At 53.3% G+C, this 18931-nt stretch overlaps 3 protein-coding genes and 1 long non-coding RNA gene across 5 annotated transcripts in view; 3 read left to right on the forward strand and 1 right to left on the reverse strand.

The window, feature by feature from the left end:
• Dot1l (DOT1-like histone H3K79 methyltransferase) overlaps window positions 1–3900 on the forward strand; it is a 57593-nt gene extending 53693 nt beyond the window's left edge. The window contains exons 26-28 of the mRNA XM_013022702.1: window positions 849–913; window positions 1205–2161; window positions 2814–3900. Of these exons, the coding sequence (XP_012878156.1) occupies window positions 849–913; window positions 1205–2161; window positions 2814–3415 (1624 nt within the window). The 3' untranslated portion in view covers window positions 3416–3900. The remainder of the gene's footprint in view (window positions 1–848; window positions 914–1204; window positions 2162–2813) is intronic.
• A 68-nt stretch (window positions 3901–3968) lies between these two features.
• LOC105990427 lies at window positions 3969–7095 on the forward strand. Its single transcript, XR_001175306.1, has 2 exons — window positions 3969–4619; window positions 4714–7095. It is a non-coding gene; the product is annotated as an uncharacterized LOC105990427 (long non-coding RNA).
• A 93-nt stretch (window positions 7096–7188) lies between these two features.
• On the reverse strand, window positions 7189–9624 carry Plekhj1 (pleckstrin homology domain containing, family J member 1). Of its 2 annotated transcripts, none has more exons than XM_013022818.1 (6): window positions 9385–9562; window positions 9234–9301; window positions 9088–9154; window positions 8209–8299; window positions 8049–8112; window positions 7189–7976 (listed from the first exon to the last, which is right to left on the reverse strand). In XM_013022818.1, the coding sequence occupies exons 1-6, from the start codon at window positions 9476–9478 to the stop codon at window positions 7869–7871; spliced, it is 492 nt and encodes a 163-aa protein (XP_012878272.1). In that variant the 5' UTR covers window positions 9479–9562; the 3' UTR covers window positions 7189–7868. The 2 variants fall into 2 exon arrangements, with proteins under 2 accessions (XP_012878272.1, XP_012878273.1); XM_013022819.1 differs by having other exon boundaries at window positions 7881–7976; window positions 8186–8299; window positions 9385–9624.
• Window positions 9625–9807: 183 nt separating this feature from the next.
• Sf3a2 (splicing factor 3a, subunit 2, 66kDa) lies at window positions 9808–18547 on the forward strand. Its single transcript, XM_013022597.1, has 9 exons — window positions 9808–9894; window positions 14090–14253; window positions 14475–14546; window positions 14698–14744; window positions 15104–15213; window positions 16282–16331; window positions 16416–16556; window positions 17501–17569; window positions 17658–18547. Exons 2-9 carry the CDS (start codon window positions 14128–14130, stop codon window positions 18432–18434), a joined length of 1392 nt encoding a protein of 463 aa, XP_012878051.1. The 5' UTR covers window positions 9808–9894; window positions 14090–14127; the 3' UTR covers window positions 18435–18547.
• The last annotated feature ends 384 nt before the right edge of the window (window positions 18548–18931 follow it).

Here is an 18931-nt window from a genome sequence, read left to right on the forward strand (position 1 = left end):
TGTGGCTCAAGTGGTAGAGTGCTAGCCTTGAGCTGAAGAGCTGAGGGACAGCGCCCAGGCCCAGAGTTCAGGCCCCATGACTGGCAAAAAAAAAAAGAGTCTCACCAACTTTCCTGCCCAGGCTGGTGTTAAACTGGGATCCTCAGATCTCAGCCTCCTGAGTAACTAGGCTTACATGCATGACACCTGCTTAGTACATTTCTTTGTGAACAATGTTATTTATATCTCCTTCATTTTCACCCATTTCCCTCCCGTCCTGTTTTTTCTCTTTAACTATCTTTGGTGTCATATCCAAATTATTTTGTGTGTTCCTCTTTCATATATATAAATTGTGTTAAAACTTTCATCCTTGGGTGTGCCATACTGGCATTGGAGAATAGTCTTTAGTAGCTTTAGGACCTTTGGGGGTTTTTTTCTGTGTCCTTGGAGCACACAGTGACCCTAGAAATGTGTGATAGGCATTGACCCACACAGTAAATGGCTGAAGAATGTGATGCTGGCTGAAGAATGTGATGGCCTGGTCCAGTGCCATCTTGTGCCACACTGGGCTCCAGGCTGAGAAAGGGCTTGGGACACAAGCGGCCCTACTCAGGCCCTACCTGCTTCTTGGTGCATTAGGAAAATGGATCCTGTTCACCTGCTGTAGCTCAGCAGAGGAATTGTTGTCTCTATAGAAAGATGAGACTGAGCTTGGATTCTACTGGTTGCCAGGTCTCACCTGGCGGTGTTCAAGTGTCCTCCTATAGGGATCCTGAAAATGGCTTTGTGTCCATTGCTTCCTGACCTCCCTCAGTTCAGTGTTAGTAGCCCTGTTAGGATACACTGATGCTGTTGTCTTTCCTTAACAGAATTGAGAGAAAAATTGCAACAATCTCCTTAGAAAGCAAGTCTCCCCCGAAGACCTTGGATAATGGTGAGTACAATGTGTCTGGGACCCAGATGTGTTTATATCAGCCTGGGATAGTCTGTACTTGCTTCCTGGGGAAGGTGGGCTCTGAGCTCCCTTCATGGGGTGGACAAGCCCTTTCTGAGTGGTCTCATGCCGCCCACCTCTCTGTCTCCCATCCACCTCAGTCCTGTCTCCACATCGTGCACACCTGTGGTGTGAATAGCAGGAGCACTGGGTCCCAGATCTTGTGCTCAGCATCAAGAACTATCTGGGCAAGCACAGTGGCTTCACCTTTCTGCCTTTCCTGTCTGTCAGGTGGCAGCTTGGTGGGGAGGAAACTGGCACCTGCAAGTGAGCCCATCAACAGTAGCAAGTGGAAATCCACCTTTTCACCCATCTCCGACATCGGCCTGGCCAAGTCCACAGACAGCCCACTGCAAGCTAGCTCTGCCCTGAGCCAGAACTCATTGTTTTCGTTCCGGCCAGCCCTGGAAGAAGCCTCGGCGGCTGAGGCCAAGCTCACTGCACATCCAAGGAAAAGCTTTTCCAGCACCCTTTTGGGTGCTGACGGACTCAGTCCAGGTGCCAACCCCCCCAATGGCCTGGCCTTCAGTGGGGGCCTGGCTGCAGACCTCAGTTTACACGGCTTCAATGACGGTGCTTCCCTTTCCCACAAGGTCCCTGAGGCAGCCAGCCTGAGCACCCCACTTAGCTTTCCTTCACAGCGGGGCAAGGAGGGCACCTCGGAAGCCAATCCCTTCCTCAGCAAGCGGCAGCTGGAAGGCCTGGGTGGCCTGAAGGGTGAGAGCAGTGCTGGCAAGGAGGTGGGAGAGCTGGGCCTGCCCCTGTGCGGGCCCACGGACAAAACAGCTCTGCCACACAGCAGCAGGGCTAACAAGGGCCGGGACCGTGACATTGACTTCAAGAGTGGCCACAACCTTTTCATCTCTGCTGCGGCGGTGCCTCCCAGTGGCCTTCTTGGTGGCTCTGGCCTCCCCACAGTGGCATCCTCTGCAGGCAGCACAGCCCCCACCACTCAGACACACCGCCCTTTCCTGAGCACCTTCACGCCCGGGCCGCAGTTCACCCTGGGCCCTATGTCCCTGCAGGCCAATCTCAGCTCAGTGGCCGGCTCATCTGTGCTGCAGTCCTTGTTCAGTTCTGTGCCGGCCGCTGCAGGCCTGGTACATGTGTCATCTGCTGCAACCAGACTGACCAACTCCCACGCCATGGGCAGCTTCTCCTCCGGGGTGGCTGGTGGAACTGTCGGAGGTAGGCAGAGGTAGTCCAGCTTCCAAAGGGAAGGGGGCTCTGGTTTCCAGACAGGTGGTGCCTCCCAGGAGCACTCAGTTCATCACAGGCTGCTTCACTGGTTCCTTACACAACCCTCTAGAGGGGGTGAGGCCAAGCCACACAGTCCCCTGTACCCTTGTCGCCACGGCCAAGTAGGCGATTGTTGTGAGGCTGGGACTGTTAGCCTATTCAAGTTGTCTTATAACACGTGCCTCTCATTTCCAGAAGACCACGGTGCATATAATTAAGGCAGTCATTTTGCCTGGGTCTCGCCTGTTTGAACCCATGTGCCCTGTGGCAAGGCCATGGGAGCTGGCATTGGGCAAGGGAACCCTGACAGCGCCAGTGCAGATGCAGGACAGAGTGTAGCCCGGGCCAGGTGGGCTGCACTCTGGGCCTTGGCTGTGCTTCTGGCAGGGCGGAGTCGGGCAGGTGTGCCCTAGGGGCGGGGCCTCAGCCTGGCGCAGGTAAGTGTCCTGTGCTGAGCCCCACTGCTTGCCGCTTGTGCCTGCACATATAACTCGGAGCCACCGCTGTCATTCTGCTTTTTCCTGTTTTGTGACTGTGCCTTTTCTTCGCTCGCCTAGCCCATGCCCGCCTGTTGAAGCTGAGTTTTCTCTCCTGTTTGCAGGTATCTTTAGCCACACGGTGCCCTCCGCCTCTGCTCATCCATTTGGAGTCAGTGTCAGCAGTGGGGCTGTGTGTAGCAGCGCCAAGCTGGGCCTGAGCCCGCTGCAGGCAGTGGCCAGCACCTCGGCCTCTTCCTTTCAGGCCGCGGCCTCCGTGGAGACTCGGCCGCCCCCTCCGCCCCTGCCTCCCCTGCTTCCTCCTCAGCACCTGGGCCGGTCCCCTGCGGGGCCACCTGTCCTCCATGCCCCCCCTCCACCTAACGTCACCTTGCCTCCTCCCCCTGCGCTGCTGGCCTCTAACTCTGAACCCGTGCTCCTGCAGAACCTTGCTTCCCTCCCATCTAACAAAACTTTCTTAGCCCCCTCCTCTGCCGCCTCTCTGCAGCCTGCTAACGCAACTCTGTCTGTCAAGCTCGCCTCCCTCCCACACAAGGTCTCCCATCCCTCATTCACCGTGCACCACCAGCCTCTGCCCCGGCTGGCCCTGGCACAGACAGCACCCGCCGTCCCGCAGGCCAGCTCTGTGGGTCCATCTGCTGTATGGGTTTCCCTTGGCATGCCGCCTCCCTATGCCGCGCACCTTTCGGGGGTTAAGCCCCGATAAAGACCTTGCTTAGCTAGCAGTTCATATTCTGTAAGGTAAGGCTAGAGCCACACGAGGTGGTTCCCTCGAGAAAGCAAACCATCCTTCCTTTTGCCCAGAAGACAGCCTGGCAAGGCTTGGTAGAGGTCTCTGGGGTTCAAGCTGCTGTGCCCGTCTTTCCAAAGGGGTAGAGCTGGGAAAGGGAGGCTCAGGGAAGCCCTCAGGGTCACAGACTTGAGCATTTGGGTATGGGCCTCCTGAGTCCAGAGGATGCAAGCTCTGCGTGACAACTCTAGCTAGCACATAAAGGACAGCCGCTGGTAGGCCAGACACATTGTGAGCAGTCAGGGCTCGTGTAGCCTCATGGCCGTGCCATTGGCAGAGCTACTGTGTGATGAACACTCATAGGCCTGGGTCCTCAAGCACTTGAAACTTCATAGCGTGTTGAGAGTTCCAGAGCTTTATGCCTATAATCCTAGCTTCTTAAGAGGCTGAGGTCTGAGGATCAGTGTTTGAAGCCAACTGGGGCAGAAAACTTCTCAGGACTCCTAGCTCCAATTAAGTAGCTAAAAGCTGGAAGTGGAGATGAGGTCAAGTGGTAGAGCTCCAGCCTCGAGTGAAGAAGTTGAGCAAAAGCATGAGCTCCAAAACTGGTTCAAAAAAAAAAAAGTTCTAAGCATGCAGTGCCCTTGTTATACAGTAGGCTGAGAATGGGGGGTGGGGAATTCAGCCAGCTTTGGGGGGCAGGGGTGGACAACCTAAGAGGTCACCACACTCTGGCCTGAATGGGCCAAGTCTAAGGCTGCTTGACTAGGAAGTGGGGAAGAGCTTGCTAAGGTTGCTTGGGGGTCTAGGGTTGTAAGTGAGAACAATGTGCACTTCCTTGGGTGAGAACATAAAAAGGCCTGAGGGCAGCTTGCCTGGCTTATTATTCAGGGAAGGAAATGTTTTAATGAGGTTGTGCCTTCCAAGTGAGGCATCCATGGCGGAAAGTCCAGGGGCTAAGGCCATGATGTCCTTTTCTTGGGTAGCTGTAAACTTCTAGACAGAAGTGTGGTCATAGGGGTGGTAACAGCCTCTAGACAGGCTGTAGCTACCCTACTTTTGTGTTCTCAGAGGGTGACTGGTGGAAGTAGGCCAGCGGCTGGCTGCAGTGGCTCCAGGCAGTGTTTGCTAGCAGGCAATACTTGTCTGTCCTGTCCCTGCCTTCACTCTGTCTGCCTGGGTGTGTTTGTAGATCTTTATTCTACCTGAGTGAGTGCTGGGCCCCTCCAGCGGGCTGCTAAGCGGCTGCTCTCCCTCTCCCTATGCCCCTGCAGGTAACTAGGACTTCTACCTCAACCGTGCGACCTATGCAAGGACGGTGTGGACCAACGCCTGCTGCCTGGTGCTGCCAGCTTGCTGGGCTCCACCCGGAGGGCGGAGACAGGAGAGGACGGGAGCTCCACTGTGAATCGGTGGCACCCGCAGGAGGTGCTGGGGCTGGTCCAGTTTGTACTGTCGATAGTTTTAGATAAAGTATTTATCATTTTTTTAAAAGTATAAACAATTCTGACTTATTTTATTCCATCTAAGTCGTTAAAGGCAACCTATTGAGAAATGTCTATATAAGAGAGAATCTATATAAAGACTCGAACTTGCAGGGCTGGCCCACCAGCGGAGACGCCGACTGCCTGCCTGCTCCGGTGCTATCTCACCACCAGGCCCGCACCAGCCTCCACCTTGGTGCTGCCCTGGACATTGACCAACGCCAAAACCAGTTCTCAGAAGCGCCGGCTGCTTGTTAACTGTACCAAAGGCATGCCCAACTCTGGGGTTTTTTCATAGGGTCCTTCAGAGGATGCCAGAGCTTACCTTCAGACCTCCCCATCCTCCCACCCTTACCCCTCTGTCAACCTTGCCCCGTCACTGTGAATGCTCCAGCTGGTAACTGGCTAGCTAGGGCTGTGCCTTTGGCATATGAGCAGGGCTGGCAGGTGCTGGGGTGGACTGGGACCTTGGTTTGGTGCAGCAGGCAGCATTTCCAGCTATTCTGAGTGGTGCTGCACACATGGCTTTGTACTTGATTCCTGGAGGCTGGTTTGGCTTGTTTGACAAGTGCATTTACTTTTGTATTCCTTTGCTTTTTCTGACTTGTGGCAAGCTGGCTGGGTGACATGGAGCAGGCCCGCCGTGGGTTCCTTGGTGTTTTGTGTATAGGAGAGAGTCACACTGATGGGTGACAGTATTTTATAGAGATGTGATGAAAATTTATAAATTTCATAGACTTGACTGCATTTATTTTTAGATTGTATAATGCACAATGAACTTAAAAATGAAAGTGAAGGGGGAAAATTATTTATTTGAAGGCACAAAAATGGTTACCTGCCCTGGGGCTGGGGACCCTGCAGGAAACATGGCCCACTGTGTCCTCTGGTCAGCTCCAGCTTGCCACTGCTCCTCTAGCTGCTGTGGATGCTCCTAGCTAGGCATCCTCAACCCCCAAAATTGGCATCTTTAGCCTGGGGGCAGATGTGTTAGATGTAGCCACAGACTGGCCAGGGCACAGCAAGAGCAGGACTTCCTGGGCTTGCTTATAAGCCTACCCTGGTTTTGACCTAGATCTGACTCAGAAGCCTGAGCCTCGGCTTCTAGTTGGGAAGGGAGGGCCTAAAAGCATCAGGCCTATCTCTGCACTCAGCCCCAGGCAGGGGGTCCCCTTAAGGAATCCTGTGTATCAGGTCTAACCCACCCTGACTGGAGCCCCGAAGATGGTGCTGGTGACTCCTCCCCTTCTCCTCCTCATTCAGTGTTGGTGCTCTTCTGCTGGGCCTATAGGTGCTGTGCCTCATTCCCTTGGACCCTGGGGGTGGAGTGGGGAGAAGGGCCCTCTAGGACACTTCAGGGTGATAGTAGCAAAGCTGGCACATAATCCCTGATTTGGAAGAAAACACTCTTTTAACACTTGCGTGTTCTTGCCTGCCTGCCCACCCAGGCGGCCACAGCTTGGTGCACTTGGGCCATGCTACTGCATGGATTCCTGCTGACAGGCCATATTTAATAAATATCTGTCCTGTGACCTGATCTACATACCTGAGTGCTGGGAGACAAAAGCGTTGTTTGGGGCGTGTGCCCAACACAGTGCTGGGTGGCAGAGTACCCAGCACCCAGCATGAATACATATCCCTACTTTGAGCCACCAGAGGGACAGACACTGGCTCTGGCTCCAACAGGCCCCTTGCTCCCTGCACAGATACCCACTGACTTAAGTGTTTTCCTGCAACTGGGTGTGGGACAGGTGACATTGTGTCGGAGCCTGATGTCATTTTGGTGGTCCAGGCCATTTGGATTGAGGGCATGCTGCTGTGGACCTAGTCTCCCTGTGGCTCTTGCCCAGGAACTGACCAATAAACTGTAGAGATTAGGACAATATATCCCCACACACAGATCTGGGAGGTACCCTGCTAACTAGCAGGAACTGGCTCTCATGTCTTTATGCTATACCACTGGTAGAGACTAAAACTCCCTCATTCCTCTGTTCCTCCCACCCCACCCTCTACTCCATTTATAAGTCCAGTACCACACAGCATTCCTCCCTCTGGGCCTTCATCTCTAACTTGGCACAGCTCTGCTTCTTCCTGTAGTGAGCTCTGTACTTAACGGGTGTCCCACTGCATTGTTTTTGCCTCTAGGCACTGTAATAAAATCAATCTTCACTTGAACCTGGTCTGGATTACAACGTTTCTTCTATGGGCATTCATTGACTTGGGAGTTGACAGTGGCAGAGACCCCCAACTCAGGGAGAGTCAGCCCTCTTAGAACCACATGTAATGGACCCAAGCCTTCCAGATGAACAAAGCCCAGGGACCCAGGCACAGCAGTAGAACTGGTCTTATCCCCAGGGATCACCTGGGGTCCCTTCAGAATTTCTACCACAATAAGAATGCTGCCCTTATCTGTGAGCTCTCTAGCCTGGCCTTTCCTACCTTAGGGTCCAAGGTCTCCTCTCAGAGTCAATAGTCCAACCCTGCTTGAGTAAAACGAAGGATGTGTGCTCAGGTGCCTCAGCTGCCTGCATCCTCTTCCTCACTCCACCACCATTTAATTGGAAAAGAGGTACCTTTATTGAACAGAGTAAGTGAATTGGGAGGACCAAGGCCACCCCCATCAGCAGGAGTCGAGTTCACAGCTGGTTGAGGGAGACCCCCCCCCCTCACTATTCACAGCTTCACCTAACTATACATTCAGCTGGTACGGGGCAGGAGAGTTGCCACAATCAGGTGTTCTCAATGGATGCACCTGAGCTGGTGGCAGCAGCAGCACATACACAAAAATGCCAGACCTGTCAGGTGGCTCCAAGGCACCAGGGCAGGGGTGCTTGCTAAGCTGTTTCTCTTAAACCCTATAGCCCCTGTTCGCCCCCACTCAGCCCTCGAACAACTCCCATCACAGACCCAGGCATCCAGAAATCCAAAGCAGAGGCCTTGGTGGAAGGTCAGTCCAGTGCATCTAGCCTGGAGCCAATGCAGGACCACCCATCCACTGGTGTGCCAGTCAGCTGGAACCTGGCCTCCTCGGATATGCCGAACTGCTCCAGTGGATCCTGTGGAAGTGGACAGGTGGCATTAACTAGGAATAAGAAGGCTGCCCTTCTTACCTCCAGCCTTGCACATACCTTGCCTGTCATCTTCTGGATCTCATTCCTGTAGAAGATGAGGCTTTTCCGCATATACTCATAACTGGGGAAGACAACGGTGCTTATTTGTTGTGTCAGGTTCCCAATTCCACCCTCTCATAGCTATTGTGCCCTACCCTCCAGGCTGTCCGAGCCCCACCTGGCCCGCCGCAGGGCCTCCACCCATGCCTGACACTGCTCCTGACCGCAGCACTCAAAGTGGTACTTCCTCTCTGGGTCTTCCAAAAAGCCTGCAAAGGAGAATGGGGAAGAGGGAGGGAGTTGCTTCTGCTCTCTGACCATTTGGTCCCCACCCTGCTGGCCAGTACCAATATCCTCTTTCCAGGCCCCAAAACTGCCCCTCCTCTGGCTCCCTCACAGGCTCATCTGCACCACACCGCCACACCTTAGAACCTGAGGGCAGCCTGATGTGAAGCAGGGCTTTTCAACATAGAATTAAGATGAGATCATTGGGGAGGACACTGGACTGCTGTGTTTATATAGGAGAAACATGCAAACACCCACACAGATAAGGAGAATGCTGTGGAGATGAAGGCAGAGGTGGGAGTGGGTGAAACCTCAAGCTAAGAAACTCTAATATGGGGGCTAGGTTTGGGATAGAGTTCACCTTGACTGGAGTCACACCTTGTCTCTGGCCTCCAGAATCTAGAGGTTTTCTGATATTTAAGCCACCGAAGTCGCAATACTGAATCTTTAATGGCAGCCCTAGAAGACGGGCTGAGACCTCATCTACCCTGGTAGAACATTCCTAGTCGCCCAGCATCCGGGGCAGGCACTGGAGGTGGGAAGAAATGAACCACCAGGCAAGGCCCTCTCACATCCAAAGGACCGAAAAAGTCCTGGTGCTATTTTTGAGTGACAGCGGAGGCAGATGTACCCGAAGTTGAAGAGCCTGAGAATGACAGCTAAGACAGGTGTGCCGGGCAAAGGAGACGAGAACCTGACCTTGACCCGCCCGTGGCCAGTCCAGGGGCTCCCGTTCGAGGGGAGGGAAGGAGGGAAGTCTGGATCCACTCACTGATGGAGAAGGCGCTGGGCTCTTCCTGGGACACTCTGCAGCGCTCCAGCAGCAGGGCTCCGAGGGGCTACACAAGACAACGGCCATGAGCATCGGCCGCTGGCCCACGCAAGGCCCCTCTCGCTCTTCCCAGGACCCCTACCTACCTCGGCCTCGTCTGTGCGGAAGTAGAAGAGAAAGTTGACCACCAGCTTCACCAACCGCCTCTTGACTACTGCAGGCACAGGGCGGGGTCAGCGTGGTGGCGGGACCCCCCGCCCGCCCCGGAGCCCCAGCCCCGGCCGCCGGCCGGCTCACCGCTGCCTTTCTTGGGGCCCCGCATGCCCAGCTCCGCCGCCATTTCTGCTGGCTGCCGGGATAGCGCTCGCAGTTCCTTTTCGTTATAGCGCATCGCGCGGCCCGGGTTCTGGAACCAGAAAACACAGGGCGCGGCCGCTGAGCCCCCCACCCCTAGCCCCAGCCCCCACGCTCGTAACGCAGTCTGCGCCACAAAGGTCTCAGAGAATCATCCCGGAAGTACCGCCAGTGGTTACTGCGCCTGCGCGCTGCAGGCCGGCCATTCCCGCCTTGTTGCCGGGAGTCCGCCAGGTGAAGGCGCATTTCCGGATCCGGCCGGGGCTCGCATCTTCCATCCACTTCCTGCTCTTAAACATTCATCCGGGCCACTGGGCGGGTGGGGCATGCGCACACAAGAAGTTCCGCCTCCATTTGACCCGGAATTGGTTCTTTCGCCCGTAGTAAGCCTGCGCAAAGCCAAGTCCTGGTGGTCGTTGAGAAGGCCTTGGCTGTTTGAGGCCTTTGGCCCGGGTGAGGGACGTCGGAGACTGGGGCTAGCAAACTGCTTGGGGTAGTGGGGATGGGGGTGGAGGTGGGTGGCGGCGGGGAATCTCGGGGGTCGCTGGAAGGGGGCGGGTTTGGGAGCGTGGTGCCTGCGGCGGCCTGCACTAACACCGCCAGAACCCGTTCTTTCGAGGGTGGGAGGGCTTGTGGGGTTGAGGCAGGAATTCCCACTTTGGAGGTCTCCCGGTCCGTCCCCCCCTTTGGCTCCGCAGCATTTCCTGGAGGTTTTCCCGGGCTTTGCGCGGGGCGGGGGTGGTGGGATGAGAGTCCTCTTGGCGGGTCCCTTAACCCAGATAAGCGCCTCTATTCCTTTAACTGTAAAACGGCCAAGGCGACACCCAAAACGTTCTATGGTTCCGTTTTGCTTAGGGCGCCCCAAGAAAGCGGGCTTGAATCACTTGGACCGAGGCGCCTGCCCACCTAGCTTATAGAACCAGCACAGAACTCCTAGGGGCTTCGAAAAATAATCGTTCGAAGCCGGGCGCTGGTGGCTCACGCCTGTAATCCTAGCTACTCAGGAGGCTGAGATCTGAGGATCGCGGTTCAAAGCCAGCCCGGGCAGGAAAGACCGTGAGACTCCTATCTCCAATAAACCACCAGAAAACCGGAAGTAGCGCTGTAGCTCAAGTGGAGAGCGCTCGCCTTGAGCTGAAGAGCTGAGGGACAGCGCCCAGGCCCAGAGTTCAAGCCCCACGACCGACAAAAAAAAAAAAGAAAAATAATCGTTCGATAGGTGTGACATAGTATTTCCACCAAAAACTAATTTTATCTGTGCTCCCTGGTCCGGAAGCCATCTAGTCTTGTCTTTTTTGTTGTTGTTCTTTCTTTAAGCCATTTGCTTCTGGTTTTAGGCATCTGTTGACTTCTTGGGCATAGTTGATAAGGTCTCCTGCTCCCTCTTCCTCTCCCTTATTATTATTCACCTTCATGTTCATCAAACCTTTGATTTTATGTCTAAGATTGGAAATATACTGCTAAACCAAGTAATGTGATCAGAGGGTAGGTTATCATTGTACTACACATTTTTAAAATTAATTATTTTCTTTGCCAGTTCTGGGGGTTGAACTCAAGGCACGAGTGCTGTCCTTAATCCTTACTTCCTCAATTCTAGCCCTTTTCCACTTGAGCCACAGCTCCACTTGTCTTTTTTGGGGTAGTTTCCCTCTCCTCAGAGCTGAGGACTGAATGCAAAACCTTGCACTTGCCAGGCAAGTGTGCTTCCACTGAGCTAAATCCACAACTCCCTTTTTGGGTAGTTAATTGGAGCAAAGAGGCTCACTGTCTTTCCTGCCCTAGGCAATTTCAACCATGATCCTTAGATCTCAGCCTCCTGAGTAGTTAGGATTACAGGTGTGAGTCATAAGTGCCCAGCATTTGTACTTTTTGGGAGGAGGGGGGAGAGTTGTGAGGCTTAAGCTCTGGACCTGGGCATTGTCCCTGAGCTCTTAAGCTCAAAGCGAATGCTTTACCACTTGTGCCACAGTGCCACTTCTGGCTTTTTTTGCTTATGCGGTGCTGAGGAATCGAACCCAGGGCCTCATGCATGCAAGGCAAGCACTCTACCACTGAGCCATCTTCCCAGCCCCCCGGGCTGGCTTTTAACCACTATTCTCAGGTCTCAGCCTCCTGAGTTACTAGGATTACAGGTGTGAGCCTCTGGCCCCTGGCTTATACTATTTTTTTTTTAATTTAGGTTTTTTAGGATTCAGTTTTGTTTTAGGTTGATTTAAAACTCAACTGTTGGGCTGGGAATGTGGCTTAAAGGTACAGTGCTGGCTGGGAAGGTGGCTCAGTGGTAGGGTGCTTGCCTTGCATGCATGAGGCCCTGGGTTCGAGTCCTCAGTACCACATAAGCAGAAAAAGCCAGAAGTGGTGCTGTGGCTCAAGTGGTGGAGTGCTAGCCTTGAGCTGAAGAGCTGAGGGACAGTGCCTAGGCCCAGAGTTCAGGCCCATGACCGACCAGGAAAAAAAAAAGGTAGAGTGCTTACCTAGCGTGCATGAAGCCCTGGGTTCAATTCCTCAATACTGCATATACAGCGTGGCGGTGTGGCTCAAGTGGTAGAGTGCTAGTCTTGAGGAAAAGAAGCTCAGGCCCTGAGTTCAAGCCCCAGTTGTGTCACAGACTTCCTTGCCCTAGCTCTTCTCTTGGCATTTCGTGGTTTGGTTTGTTCTGTTTTGTCAGTCATGGGGCTTGAACTCTGGGCCTGAGCACTGTCCCTGAACTCTTCAGTTCAAGGCAAGCACTCTACCACTTGAGCACACTGCCACTTCCGGTTTTCTGATGGTTTATTGGAGATAAAAGAGTTTCATGGACTTTCCTGCATGAGCTGGGTTTGAACGGTGATCCTGGGATCTTACCCTCCTGAGAAGCTAGGATTACAGGAGTAAACCACTGGGACCCAGCTTAGTCATTTGCATTTTGTGTGGGTGGGACTGACTGTTCTGCTCAAGGATGCTAAGCTACTGCTTTCCTGGGCAGTCTTCCGTTTTTAAGGAAGCCAATACATTGTGGTCTTTTGTTGCTGTGTTGTTTTGTTTTTTGCCAGTCCTAGGACTTGAACTCAGGGCCTGGGTTCCAGGGCACTATCCCTGAACTTCTTTTGCTCAAAGCTAGCACTCTACCACTTGTGCCAGAGCATCACTTCTGGCTTTTTCTGTTTATGTGGTACTGAGGGATCAAACCCAGTACTTCATGCATGCTAGGTAAGCTCTCTACCAATAAGCCACATTCCCAGCCCTAGCCAATGCATTGTTATGTCAGAGCATGTCTTAAACTTGGTAGCTCTTGTAGAAGTAGCTGACTATCTAGTTTTGAGCTCTTTGTTATCTGAATGTGGATTTATTTAGAAATTTGGCTGGGTATAAAATGAGTCCATAGGCTGGTTCTTCCTGAGGTCCTAGGGACAATCAGTATCCTACCTGTCCCAGCTTCCAGTGGGCCATAGCCCTCAGCTCAAGGCTCCTTTCTCCTCATTGAGAGTCGCAGCACAGTTTCTCCCAATCTGGAGTAGGGCCCTGTGATGATGACATTGGGCACAGATGATCACCATGTCAAGATCCTTGATCACATCTGTACATTATTTTAGTCATAGGATTTTTGTTTTATGTCATCACTGTAGCTTGAAATCAGGGCCTTGCATTCACCTCACACTTGGTATTTTACAATTTGAGCTACCCATTGGATATGGAATCTCAAGACTCTTCTGCTTGGACAGGTTTCAGACAGTTCCTTTGGTTCTCAGCCTCCTAAGTAGCTAGGATTATAGGCATGAGCCAGCAGCACCTGGCTGTTAACAGGTTTTGGGAAAGAAGACAAAGATGTCTTAAGTGGCTGTCCTTCACTTGCTCTGGGCCCTGCATCTGAACCCCCTAGGTTTTAAACCAAGCACCTGGGTCAGATGTTAAAGATAAAAGTCCACAGTGTTGGGTGGTCATGGAATGCTTCTGGGAGGTTGGGTTTGATTGAGCCTGAGAGAATGTGGGAGGAAAGAACCCAGAGGCATGGAAAAGATTTTGAAGGGTTCAGGAAAGCCTTCTTGGGCTACATATGGTCTCTGGGCGGGTGGGGGGAATTTTTGCTGGTTAAGTGAAGATAAAAGTCTCAAGATTTGTTGTCAGAATCTCAGTCATCAGATCTCAACCAGTAGCTAGGACTATAGGTGTAAGCCACTTGTACCCAGCTACAAATGATTCTTGAATGTATCTTGTTTGTCAGACAGTGGAGGTCCAGACATGGATATCTTCCTGGCCTTCAGCAAATATATAGCAGTCTAGAAAAATATGTCAGATTGTGGAACATGTAGTCATCTAAGAAGTGAATTCGGAGCAGGAGGCAATCTAGGATCCATCTAGGAAGGCTTCCTGGAAGTGGTGAAGTTTGTTGGCAAGAACTGGCCTCACCTTCCCTGTTTGTGTCTTGTCATTTCTGATCTCAGGCTTTTCATTTGATGGCCTACAGTAACTGCCTTCTTTCCATGGTCACTTAGGAATCATTAAGTATCTAGATGGGAGTTTCTGCGGATAAGTGCCAGTATCCTTGTTTCTGTGTCTGGCCTGCAATAGGCCTTGGGGGTTGGTTAAACTTCCATGGATGGCCTCATACTTGGCTCATGCCTGGCCACTCCATGGTCCTTATTGCTCGCTCTCTTTTTTATTTCTACAGGTTTCTCCCCTGTCTCCTAAAGCCCTAAAGCCTTCACCATGGACTTCCAGCATAGACCCGGGGGTAAGACTGGCAGTGGAGGTGTTGCCTCCTCTTCTGAGAGCAACAGGGACCGGCGGGAGCGCCTGCGACAGCTAGCCTTAGAAACAATCGACATCAACAAGGTGAGTTAGGCCTCTTTTTCTCTTCTCTCTTCTTGCTGGGGATGCTCCCACTGGGCCACAGACCAGGTCTCAGAAACACCAAAACTAGTACCATTAGGGAGAGCCAGGCTCCCCCCAGGCTTGACTTTGTCTGGGCATGGGGTTTAGGGACTAGGCAGGTCCCAGAGGGACCTGACCCTGGGACCATATCTTGTACTAACAAGGATTTATTCCCTTCCCAGGACCCATATTTTATGAAAAACCACCTGGGATCTTATGAATGTAAGCTTTGCCTTACACTTCACAACAATGAGGTGAGTTCTCAGCTTTACTATTTGAAGGGCCTAGCCCAGGTTTACTGACCTGTCACCAGCTCTGCTAACCTATTTCCTGATCAGCCAGGGATTGTAGGCCATCCCATGCAGAAGGCCCTCTGGGTCATGTGTGTTTCCTTTCCTTCTTCAGGGGAGTTACCTCGCACATACTCAGGGGAAGAAGCATCAGACCAACTTGTGAGTACCTCCCTCTCCTCAATGGGATGCCATGTAGTATGTATAGAGGGTGTGAAGCCACCCTGGGCTATTACTGGCACCCTTCATGGATGGGTGGGCATGGAAGAGAGGATTGGATCCCCCACCCAAGTATGGGTGTGCTCTCCCTGATGTTAACTTCTTGGGTGAGCCAGAGAGGTGAGGTGGGACTGGGAAAGTGTTTTTACTTCTGCTGCCTTACTGTAGCTTTGTTTCAACCCTCTTGTTTTTATTCCTCTACTTGGAGTGAACTCCAAGGTTGTGGGGGCTCTGGCACCTCGGCCGGTGGCCTTGGTGGCCTGGGTGGAGGGGCTGTATCACCATGTCTTTTCTGCCTGTAGGGCTCGGCGTGCGGCCAAAGAGGCCAAGGAAGCCCCTGCTCAGCCAGCACCAGAGAAGGTCAAGGTGGAGGTAAAGAAATTTGTGAAGATTGGCCGCCCCGGTTACAAAGGTATGTCTATGGGACAGGCAGGCAGCCAGCCCACAGCTGCCTTGGACATGAATGAGCTCTTTGCACCCTGGGCCACACAGAGCTACTGTTCTTTGACCTTCACACAGCAGTCTTCCCCTCACCCACAGCCATCGCTGCTGCCAGGAACTGGCGAGCGGCCAGTAAGTACCCTGCCTCTTACCTGTAGCAACCCCTTTTTCTTCAGTTGAACCTGGGTGCTAGCTCCAGGTAACCTCAGGAGAAAAGAAAAAGTAGAGAAGGAGGAATAGCTTGTCTAACAGGTCCATTAGTGAGTGCTGTTGGGTGACTTGGGGCAGAAAGCTGGGTAAGTAGCCAGGTGGGAACTGAAGGCGCTCCGCAGGAGGTGGTGGGGATGGACTAGCCCTGGGGCGGACCTGCCTGGTGCACATGGGCCCACAGGAGTAGCAGGATCCAGTGGGAGACCACTACTTTCAGCAACTGTTAAGGACACAAGCAGAGCTTCCTTCCTGCTTGTCTCCAAACACAGGGCTAGCCATTCAGGTTGGCTGCACTTGACCTTCCTGGATGTACTCAGCATCCAGTGGTGATGGGAAAGCCTGACACCAGGTCCAAGTGCAGAGAAATTTCCTGTTGGGTAGTGGTCTTGTCTTTAGAGTTTCTGGGAGCAGAACAAAGGAGAGCTCATATTCTGTTGCCCACCATAGTAATCAGTCACATGAGCTCCAAACCCCGTATGTCCTGTCCCTTCATTATTTTATTTTATTTTTTGTCCATCATGGGGCCTGAACTCTGTGCCTGGGTGCTGTCCCTCAGCTCTTCAGCTCAAGGCTAGCGCTCTACCACTTGAGCCACGGTGCCACTTTTGGCTTTTTCTGCTTATATGGTGCTGAAGAATCAGACCCAGGGCCTTATGCATGCAAGGCAAGCACTCTACCACTGAGCCACCTTCCCAGCCCTGTCCCTTCATTATTGCCAGCCAGGAACTCCCCAGATCCTTCTCCCCCTTTGTTGAGTGTGTATATTATACCACCCCAAGGCCTTTGGCTCTGGGAATATAAATCCCTTGAACTAAGCCTTGTGTTGCAGTGACCAAACAGAGGGACACTGAGATGGGCCAGCAGAGCCTCCTGTTCCAGGTAAGACAGGGCAAGATCTTGAGCAAAAAGGGGGGCCCTAAACATACCCCTAAGGCAGCGCTAAAACTGGCTGTGTCCCCTCAGATCGATTACCCTGAAATTGCTGAGGGCATCATGCCCCGTCACCGCTTCATGTCTGCCTATGAGCAGAGGATTGAGCCTCCAGACCGACGCTGGCAGTATCTGTTGATGGCCGCTGAGCCCTATGAGACCATCGCCTTCAAGGTAATGTCACTGAAGTCCCCTGTGAGAGGGTGCTGCACAGGGTAACTGGCAGCCAGTTCCCACTTCAGACTGGGGATGTCTCCAGCATGAACCTTCATCTTAGGGTGTTGCCTTTGGCTCCATGGTGTCCATGAAAAATGAGGACCAGCTGGGCACCAGTGGCCTGTAATCCTAGCTACTCAGAAGCCTGAGATCTGAGGATTGTGGTTCAAAGCCAGCTTGGGCAGAAAAGTGCACAAGACTCTTATTTCCAACTAACCACCAGAAAGCTGGAAGTGGCACTGTGGCTCAGGTGGTAGAGCACTCACTTTGAGCTGAAGAGCTCAAGGGACAGCTCCCAGGCCCAGAGTTCAAGCCCCATGACCCAAAAAAAAAAGACCAGTATTAAAGTCTGTGGATCTGTGAGGCCTTTGGCCACATTACTTCATCCGTGAGTCTTATCTCCTGTGTCTCCATTGAATTAGTACATTACAGCAAGAGCTGAGCATAGTGGCACACTCCTGTTATCCCAGCACTCAGGAGGCAGAGGCAGAAGGATCAAGACTTTCAGGTCAGCCTGGGCTGCATAAGATCCTGTCTCAAAAAAGGAACATAGATCAGTTGATAAACAACCAAGATTAAACTTCTCGCATAAGCCGGGTGCTGGTGGCTCACACCTGTAATCCTAGCTACTCAGGAGGCTGAGATCTGAGGATCGAGGTTCAAAGCCAGCCCGGGCAGGAAAGACCGTGAGACTCCTATCTCCAATAAACCACCAAAAAACCAGAAGTGGCGCTGTAGCTCAAGTGGTAGAGCGCTCGCCTTGAGCTGAAGAGCTGAGGGACAGCGCCCAGGCCCAGAGTTCAAGCCCCACGACCGACAAAAAAAAACTTCCCGCATAAAAAGGCCTACAGCTATAGGCCATGGGGTCCTAAAGACTTCTTGTGGCTTCCTTTATATTTCAGGTGCCCAGCAGGGAGATCGACAAGGCAGAAGGCAAGTTCTGGACCCACTGGAACAAGGAGACCAAGCAGGTTAGCTGTAGGGCATGGGCATTCTGAAGCATCCCCATGGGGCCATGTACTAAACTAAACCCACACTAAACCCTCTCGTGTCTCTTAGTTTTTTCTCCAGTTCCACTTCAAGATGGAGAAGCCTCCAGCACCACCCAGCCTTCCTGCAGGGCCCCCAGGTGTGAAGCGGCCCCCACCTCCGCTGATGAATGGCTTGCCCCCCCGGCCTCCACTACCAGAGGCTTTGCCTCCACCTCCACCAGGAGGCCTTCCTTTACCCCCTATGCCCCCCACCGGGCCTGCACCCTCTGGACCCCCGGGACCTCCCCAGCTGCCTCCACCAGCTCCCGGGGTCCATCCCCCAGCCCCAGTGGTCCATGCTCCCACATCTGGGGTCCACCCAGCTGCTCCTGGGGTCCATCCACCTGCTCCCGGAGTCCACCCTTCAGCGCCTGGAGTCCACCCCGCAGCCTCAGTGGTCCACCCCCCCACATCTGGGGTCCACCCCCCTGCTCCAGTGGTCCACCCACCAGCCCCTGGGGTCCACCCACCAGCCCCAGGAGTCCATCCACCAGCCCCAGGGGTCCACGCTCCTCCATCAGCTGGAGTTCACCCCCAGGCCCCTGGGGTGCATCCTGCTCCTGCAGTTCACCCCCAGGCTCCTGGGGTGCACCCACAAGCCCCTGGGATTCACCCACAGGCACCTGGAGTACACCCTCAACCTCCTGGGGTTCACCCTGCTGCTCCTGGAGTACACCCTCAGCCTCCTGGGGTTCACCCCTCAAATCCTGGGGTGCACCCTCCAACTCCCATGCCTCCCATGATGAGGCCTCCACTCCCCACCGAAGGCCCTGGGAACATTCCCCCTCCTCCCCCAACCAACTGAAAAATGCCCCACGTTGTGAGTCTGGTTTTGTTTTCCCTATTTTCCCATGGAGACACTGCAAGCTTTTGTATTTTGTACTGTCGCTGGAGCCCAGTAAACAGCCTCCCCATGTCTGCAGTGGACTGATGTGTGGCTATGGGTTATGGTGGGGTGGAAGGCTGAATCCTCAGGGAAGAATTGACAACGGCTAGGAGCACTGCAGATGGCTCATAGGACAATGGGGACCTTTCCGACTATCCCAAACTAGGAAGGTTCCTGGGATGTTCTCTTGGGTGTTCAGGCCTGGGGCCTGAACTTGGGCCACAGAGATGGATTTGTGAGCTGGACTGGCACTCTGTCCTCCAGCCATGCCTGTCCAGCCTATGATACGAACTCCAAGGCAAGAGATCTGCCTGGGACACCTGCCCCACCCCCAGTTTACAGTTCTAGGAGGGATCCTCAAGGACACCTCCGGCCAGTGTGATCACAGGCCCGGCTCTGTTAAGAGATAGGTGGCC

The sequence above is a fragment of the Dipodomys ordii genome, unplaced genomic scaffold, assembly GCF_000151885.1.
Source record: "Dipodomys ordii isolate 6190 unplaced genomic scaffold, Dord_2.0 Scaffold64, whole genome shotgun sequence".
NCBI lineage: Eukaryota > Metazoa > Chordata > Mammalia > Rodentia > Heteromyidae > Dipodomys > Dipodomys ordii.

Excerpts from the sequence above, each read along its gene's own strand:
- Plekhj1 (XM_013022818.1), bottom strand. The coding sequence starts at position 9,478 with ATGCGCTATAACGAAAAGGAACTGCGAGCGCTATCCCGGCAGCCAGCA. Across the intron at positions 9,302-9,384 it reads GGGCCCCAAGAAAGGCAGCG|TAGTCAAGAGGCGGTTGGTG; the intron begins GTGAGCCGGCCG and ends CTGTGCCTGCAG. Across the intron at positions 8,300-9,087 it reads GCCCAGCGCCTTCTCCATCA|GCTTTTTGGAAGACCCAGAG; the intron begins GTGAGTGGATCC and ends TCTCCTTTGCAG.
- Sf3a2 (XM_013022597.1), top strand. The coding sequence starts at position 14,128 with ATGGACTTCCAGCATAGACCCGGGGGTAAGACTGGCAGTGGAGGTGTT. Across the intron at positions 15,214-16,281 it reads TGGCCGCCCCGGTTACAAAG|TGACCAAACAGAGGGACACT; the intron begins GTATGTCTATGG and ends CTTGTGTTGCAG. Across the intron at positions 17,570-17,657 it reads GGAACAAGGAGACCAAGCAG|TTTTTTCTCCAGTTCCACTT; the intron begins GTTAGCTGTAGG and ends CGTGTCTCTTAG.